Source organism: Nylanderia fulva, unplaced genomic scaffold (assembly GCF_048542155.1).
Source record: "Nylanderia fulva isolate GAGA-0341 unplaced genomic scaffold, ASM4854215v1 Scaffold729, whole genome shotgun sequence".
Classification (NCBI taxonomy): Eukaryota; Metazoa; Arthropoda; class Insecta; order Hymenoptera; family Formicidae; genus Nylanderia; species Nylanderia fulva.
In genome coordinates this window covers 41,792-50,105 of record NW_028190840.1, presented here as the reverse complement: position 1 = coordinate 50,105, position 8,314 = coordinate 41,792, and the positions used below count along the sequence as shown (strand labels likewise).

The following is an 8,314-nucleotide window of genomic DNA, read 5'->3' as shown; positions in this document are numbered from 1 at the left end:
CTGTGTTTTTGAATAAATCTTTTATTTCGCTTATTTCTTGAGTTGGATTAATTATGTATAATCCCACCTGAGTGATTAGTTAGGTGTGCTCGCTCTCGATAATCAGATTACAGGTGATAGTTATATTCTGCGGCTTGTCTTCGACTCCTAGTTAGGTTTTAATTAGCGACTCGACCTTTTGGATTTTCGTTAGCGACTACTAGATTTATTCTGACTTTAGCTAAATAACGACTCGTCTGATTACGAGTCGGGAGTTATCCTCGATGTGTCTCGGTAGGTTGGTCTAATTCAACTCGCTCTCTGTTCACTCCCGAGTTCTTACGTGAACTCGGTTTTTCGTTATTTTCATTTGGAAGGGGTGCCTGGCGACAGGCACCCGATTGGTGCATAGCTTTTGCATACGCTGCTAGATTTTGAGCTAAGAGCTGTTCGAAAGATAAAGCTCTTAGCTTGCGTCTTCGCGGTTTCCGGCCCGCTGCTGCATCAGCGGTCTCCACGCGGATTTTATATCCGTTAACTTGTAATTATAGCCTTTCGGGCTATAACACATACATTATAGGTATGTACAATTTATGTATTTACATTTTATATATATCAGATATACGCAAACTATATAAACATACGAAATACATTAATGAATATACATGTTACATATTATGATATACATTTAAATTATGTATTTAAAATATACTATATGTACTGAAAAAATAGCAATGTTTAATTGGTCACATATCAACCAAAGCTTAGTTACTGACACAAAAACTTTTTTCTCATTGTGTTTTATAGATATTATGAAACATAATGTACACACGATATACAAAAATGTATATACATATTATATATACACTAAAGTACATATAAAGTACATATAAACTATACATTTACACTTTACATACATTTGCCATATGTATATATAAAAACATCAAGGAATATACATGTTACATACTGTAAGGCATATACAAATTATGTATCTACATTTCACATACATTGCACATACATAAACTGTACGTACATATGAAATACATCAATGAATATACATATTACATATTCTAATGTATATCCAAATCATGTATATGAAATGTATATATTTAGAGATTATAAAATGTATGTATATATGATATACAGAAATGTATATACATATTACATACTGTAAGGTATATACAAATTATGTATTTACATTTCACATACATTGTACATAAATAAACTGTACGTACATATAAAATACATCAATGAATATACATATTACATATTCTAATGTATATCCAAATCATGTATATGAAATGTATAAACATTCAATATACAGGATATTTTTTTCATATTATGGAAGAAAAATGAATATTCATAGAATATCCAATGTTATATGGGTATATTATTACTAAATTTAGATAATATACACTTTACGTATGTTCACTTTGAACTGGCACCTTGAATAACATATCAGTTACTTTTCGTGATAATTTATTATTAGATCGTTTAAATTTTTGAGTACCTTCTTTTGAACATGGCCTGACCTTTTCATTTTTATGATTTTTTTAGGATATTATTATATTAAAATTTCATTTATTTGTGCTAAATTTTCTTTATCCTCATTCTTTCTTTTTAGAGGGGTTTTTATCCCTTTCAATAAATTACATAGCGTCATATGCCCATCTATCTTGCGTATATCTTTTACAGAATTTACTGTTAAGTATGCCGGTACTAAAAATAAAATAAAATAAAATTATAAAATAAAACAAAAAAATATAAAATTTAAAAATAAAAATAAAAATAAAGTAAAATAAAAAAATAATTAATATATTTCTAATTATTATTATTATTTTTAATTATTAATATATTTATCTTAATCTTGGATAACTGTCTTAATTTTAGATAACAGTTTAAATCTTATTGTTAGATACAGAGTTGCAACATTGTAAAATAAAGTATATATATTATCTATCTAATATATAGGTTGTTCCAAAATTTGTGGATTTGGAATGTACAGCGTGATTGTTCGTGTCAAAAGAAACAGCTTTTCTCTGGCAAAATTGTGTCTGAGCACTACTTTTTAAATGAGAATGACTTTAAATTAATGCGTGAGCGCTCTTAATTTTGCATGAACCAAGAACTGCGCACAGACGACGTGCGTGGTGCATAAGCGTGTATGCTATTTTATTATTTTGCTAAAGATATTATAACTATGCATATCTAAATTTTCTTTTCAATTCAACTTAAGTACTTCATTAGAAAATATCTCCCAAATGATATTAACGATTAAAAGTAACATATTGTAAATTAAATAATACGTGAATAATTTTAATCCAAGTTTATTTTCCAACGTTCTAAAAACTTTTTGGCTCTGAAAAGGGCCGATTAAATGTTTTAAAGCATATATTCAAAATGTAGACTTCTTATCTGTATATATTCTCATGTGTTACGCACTCCGTTCGCGCACCGCTCCTAACTCAATGCGAAATCTAGAACGCTCATTCGTTAGATTAAAGTCATTCTCATTTAAAAAGTAGTGCTCAGACGTAATTTTGTCACAGGAAAAAGTTGTTTCTTTTGGCACGAACAATCACGCTGTATATTCCGAATTCGCGAATTTGGGGACCCTGTATATTATTTATTTAAATATACATATTATTTATTTAATGCATGAACCAATAAAAACTAAAAAATAAATTATAAAAAATCTGTTGAAAATTGATACGTACGTAAAATTTTCTCTCTTGAAATACACACATCAATATAAATATTTTGTTATAGTATTATATATTTTATTAAATCTTTTTAACTGAAGTAATAAAATATCATTACAATGATATAAAGTTTGTATTTACATATAATATATGTGATATGTATAATATCAGATTAATTATAAAATAAAGAGAGAGAAAATTTTATGAGTATAAGAATAAATTCATGTGAATGTGTGTGCGTGTATGCTAACGCATGTGTGGACGTGTGTGTGAATATGAATTCATGTATATGAACATGTATGTGAATATGCGATGTGTATGTGTGTATGCAAACGTGTGAGTATTTGTATGAGTGTACAAGCATGTTGTTTTATAAATGTGCGTGGGTGCATGTGTACAAGCGTGTGTGTTCATATGTGTGGAGTGTGTGGATATGTATGTGGGTATGAATTTGGATATGTATGTGTTTATATGTACATGAAGATGCGGATGTACGTACATGCGTGTGTGTGAAATGATGGGCATATGGGCAGGTGTATGGTTTTGTGAGAGAGAAAATTTTATTTCTTAGTTTGTATTGGTTTATATATATAATTAAAAAAAATTAATATATTTTGATTTATGTAATATTGTATACCTGTATTGCTCATCACTCCAATAATTTCTATTTTGTCACCCTTTCGGATATCCATTTCGTAATAATCATCTTCTACAAAATTAACAATGTGTACTTCTAATTTATAAACACCGTCCGTTAATGATCCGCATCCAATGATTTTATTCAATTTATTATTATGTATACTGCTTAAATTAGTTTTGATATATCCTTCTAATACTGTAAAAAATATATATATAATACACACACACACACATACATATACCAATGAAAAACAGGTATATAAGAATATATAATAATGAAATATAATAATTTTATATATATTATACAAAGAGATGTTTCTTTATATTTAATATTTCTATTTGTATATGTAACTATTAGAAATATTCTTTTTGTGTATAATATATGAAACCTACAGATGCGATTTGAGGTATTGAATACATCACAAAGTTTAATTTTTTCTGGCTCTGAATTTGATGAATTTTCATTGTATTTGCTTAATGTCGAAATTATTGTGTTATTTAAAATTTGTAACTCAAATAGTATATTGCCATTGTTGTATAATGCCACCTTTGGCGGTTTAGCTTGTACACCATCCAAGTATATAATCTATATTGATATATATTTTATTATAATATAATTGTAATTTTGTTTTTTCTTACATATTATATGTATATATGTATATATGTACAATATATATACATATACATACATGCATACATATATATATATATATACATACATATATATACAAAGTGTGCACAACTATCTTCTAATATTTTTTTTAAATATATTTTTGAAATAAAATAGAATAAAAATCTTAATACGAAAATATCGAAGCTGCAATAGTTTTCGAGTTATAAGTAATCAAAGATTGCCAATAATATCGTTTACACTGTAGAAAATTTTTGTGTAAAATTACACCTATTCCCAGCAAACACAAAGTAACAGTAACATAACATTAATGTTTTAATACTCAACAATGTAACTGTAATATAATATGCTTTGTACATAACACTTATATTGTTGAATAGGAAATTGATGAAAATATTAATATAAATTTAACGTATAAGACAGGCAATAAGAGCCAAATCGCGGATGACAATGCGTTATCCTAACGAAACTAAATTAATTTTTTTGTTAGAATTAAATACCGGTGCACAAGGCACCAAATTTTACTTGGACACGGCCAAGATTTTTAAAATATGAAATAATCTCATATTTGAGATTTAATTTCAATACTCCTTTAACCCTCCTACGGAGATAAATAAATGAATGCAAGAGAAAAATATAGATCCGAAAGTCGCTGAATCGGGAATCGAACCCGAAACCTTTCGCTTGCCGGGTGACTGCTCTTCCATCTGAGCTATTCAGATTCCTTCGATTCTATACTTTTCTCTGTTATATATATTAATGTTGGTAAACAAACGCCTTTAAGCCAGCGTGTATAAATTAAGAGTTTAGCAAGGCTGAAATTAAATCTCAAATATGAGATTATTTCATATTTTAAAAATCTTGGCCGTGTCCAAGTAAAATTTGGTGCCTTGTGCACCGGTATTTAATTTTAACAAAAAAAATAATTTAGTTTCGTTAGGATAACGCATTGTCATCCGCGATTTGGCTCTTATTGCCTGTCTTATACGTTAAATTTATATTTATATTACAGAGCCTTGCTAAACTCTTAAGGAAATATTAATGTTATACTACTGTTACTTTGTGTTTGCTGGTTATAGTGGGTAATTCTAAGACCAACTATAATAGTTGTAAATTTTAACACGTTTGTAAATTTATAATATGTAATTAATTTTTTAATTTGTAATTAAGCAGATTGCGGTAATAAATTTACAATAAGTATATAATATTCACTATCATCACTATATACCATCTATAATATTACAAAAAATGGATAATTATATAAAATATTTAAAATATTCTATCAATTACGTAATTTTTCATATAAGATTAGATATATTTATACAATAAGAGAATTTTATTTATTTTTTTGTGGAATTACATAATTTCTGTAAAATTATAAAATTTTTAAAATTTACAGAACTAATCATATAATTTTTTAATTTATTATTTGTGTAAATTTACTTAATTTCTTTACAGTGTAGAAGAGCGTGGTGCGCTCAGGTCTGTAACATGTTGTGACGACCCGATTAGCCGTCACTAGTCGCCCGCGCTCATGTAAACGGCCCCTTTCGGGGCCACCACACGAACACGTTGGGAATCCGCCTTTTTGCCCCCACCCGTCACTCGGCCCCCTCCAAGCTAGTCTTAGAGTGGGGTGGCCGACGGGTATAAAGAGCGGCGCAGCCGAGACTTCGGCACCAGTCCCGTCCTGGTCCCTCGAGCGTACTCAGGGATCACTCCTCAACTCCCACACTCCAAGTCACCCCGGCCGACGAGCGTTCTCGTCGTGCAGGCCAAGCGTCCTCGGTCACCGGGTCCTGTCCGTAAATCACCTCGGCCGACGAGCGTTCTCGTCGTGCAGGCCGAGCGTCCTCGGTCACCGGGTCCTGTCCGTAAATCACCCCGGCCGACGAGCGTTCTCGTCGTGCAGGCCGAGCGTCCTCGGTCACCGGGTCCTGTCCGTAAATCACCCCGGCCGACGAGCGTTCTCGTCGTGCAGGCCGAGCGTCCTCGGTCACCGGGTCCTGTCCGTAAATCACCCCGGCCGACGAGCGTTCTCGTCGTGCAGGCCGAGCGTCCTCGGTCACCGGGTCCTGTCCGTAAATCACCCCGGCCGACGAGCGTTCTCGTCGTGCAGGCCGAGCGTCCTCGGTCACCAAGGTCCTACCTGAAAGTCATCGGCGCCTGACGGAGCTCGCCCTTCTCAGGGCGCCCGTACGCGTGTCCGCGTTGGAAACTTTAGCAATAAGTCGTGTCCGCGTCCGTATAATCTGGTCGCGTCTCGTCCGTAATATTTCTATCCGTCAATCCTAGCAATAAGTCGTGTCCGCGTCCGTATAATCTGGTCGCGTCTCGTCCGTAATATTTCTATCTGTCAATCCTAGCAATAAGTCGTGTCCGCGTCCGTATCATCTGGTCGCGTTTCGTCCGATTATACTGTGCTGTGTATAATGGTTTGAATCACGGGAGAACCACAGGAAGGTGGCCCCGAATAAACTCTACTTTTACCAGAGCAACCGTGTGTCATTGTAAATCTGAGTCTCCCCTCTTCCCGAATCCTGGCACCGGCGAGCCGATCCGTGGCGTCGGGAAAGGTGCTTCGTTACAATGTACTACACGTACACGCGTACCAATCTCAATTGATACTTGTCAAATGATGTCTATTGAATTTTACGAATCAGCTGATATTGAGTTTTTCTACACAATTGAATTTATCATTACTTAAATACATGAGTACTACATATTTTATTGAGATCAATTAATATTAAAATATTAATTGTTATAATATTATAGTAAATTATAATTCTTATAATAATAATAATAATAATTTAAAATAATAAATAATTAAATATTTCATTAAAAGAATTATAATTTCTTGTAATAATAATATTTATAATAATAATAATAATAATAATAATTTAAAATAATAAAGAGTTAAATATTTCAATAAAGAATTATAATTTTACAATAATTAATATTTTAATATTAATTGATCTTGATAGTATACATAATATTCATGCATTTAAGAAATAATAAACTCAGCTATGTAGAAAACTCAATATCAGCTGAGTCGTAAAAATCAATAAGAATAACAATTGACAGATCGATACGCGCGTACATACGTGTAGTATAATATATGTTTCGGGCAAAAGCGCGTTGATTCTAGACGATGTATTTTAAACTATTATATATATACTTAAACCATTACAACCTCGATATTTTTATATTAAAATTTTGTACTCTATTTTATCTCAAGAATATATTATTAAAATATTGAATGGTGGACATCCTTATATAAATATATATTTAAACGCACATATAAATAATATTTATTTTAATAACTTATCCTTTACAGAATTTTAAGATGTTTATATAGTATTAAATTTATATTATTTTTATATTAATCGCTAAAGATTATAGACTTATTATAAACATTATAAATAAAATAAAAGATAAAGATTTGTATTAATATAAAATAGTAAAATAAATATGTAACTTACACGATTAGTTTGAATATAGTTTTCAACCAAATCTATGTTAACATTCCATGCTACAATTTGTATTCTTTTACCATTTCCGTTATTAAGGTAAAATTTAAAAAATTTATATTGTTTGTTGTTACCAACAGATCGTGAAGCTTCAATTCCGTCCACATATCCAATAATTTCTCTATACAGTGAATATATTAGAAAATTTGAAATATATATAAATTTATTATATATATATATATATATATATATAATTATTATATATAATTATTATATTATTATAAATATTAAATTATACATTTAAAGAATTATATTTTAAATTAATTATATTAATTAATATAATTAATATTGTATGCGCAAACGCGTGAAGGAGAGCGCGTATTTGAAGGCCGAAAAGAATTGATCACCCTTTAAAAATAACACAGAGTTTACTTTAACACAATTTAGACGATACAGTAATTTTACAAAAGTTTCAATAGATAAGCCGAGATCGACTTCAAAGTGCGTGTGCGGTTAATAATTGCGGTAATTTCTAAGCGGTTTGACAGCGGTTGTACGTACTAAGACTCGAGAGACTAGCTGCGCAATTTTTGTGGGCGCTTCCTTTATCGGTGCGGTACTGAAGCCCCACTAATTTTTACTTCACCAATTAATTTCGTTTGTTTAAAAATGTTCGAAGGTGACGCGAGGGCACCTGTCTTTATTGGCCGCCCCGTAATTTACGCGAAACAAGCACGCACCTGACATGCGTGAAACGCTCGATAGCGGGATCGATTGGCTTTCGGAAGCCACGTGATCGAACGGCGCATGTCTATTACATCGATAATCAATACGGTAATCGTTGCTTTTGGTTGAGCAATGTTGTTATTATTGACAGCTTGTTAGGATAATCC

General features: G+C 31.2%; 1 protein-coding gene across 1 annotated transcript; it reads right to left on the bottom strand.

Annotated features, from left to right (window-relative positions):
* Positions 1–3,241: 3,241 nt before the first annotated feature.
* LOC114939632 (uncharacterized) lies at positions 3,242–8,230 on the bottom strand. Its single transcript, XM_085488851.1, has 4 exons — positions 8,145–8,230; positions 7,434–7,602; positions 3,714–3,906; positions 3,242–3,516 (listed from the first exon to the last, which is right to left on the bottom strand). Exons 1-4 carry the CDS (start codon positions 8,228–8,230, stop codon positions 3,242–3,244), a joined length of 723 nt encoding a protein of 240 aa, XP_085344977.1.
* Between the last annotated feature and the right edge of the window lie 84 nt (positions 8,231–8,314).

Coding starts and splice junctions, on each gene's coding strand:
- LOC114939632 (XM_085488851.1), bottom strand. CDS start 8,230: ATGCGCCGTTCGATCACGTGGCTTCCGAAAGCCAATCGATCCCGCTAT. Junction 7,603..8,144: donor CAGGTGCGTGCTTGTTTCGC/GTAAATTACGGG, acceptor TTCACTGTATAG/AGAAATTATTGGATATGTGG. Junction 3,517..3,713: donor CAATACCTCAAATCGCATCT/GTAGGTTTCATA, acceptor TATTTTTTACAG/TATTAGAAGGATATATCAAA.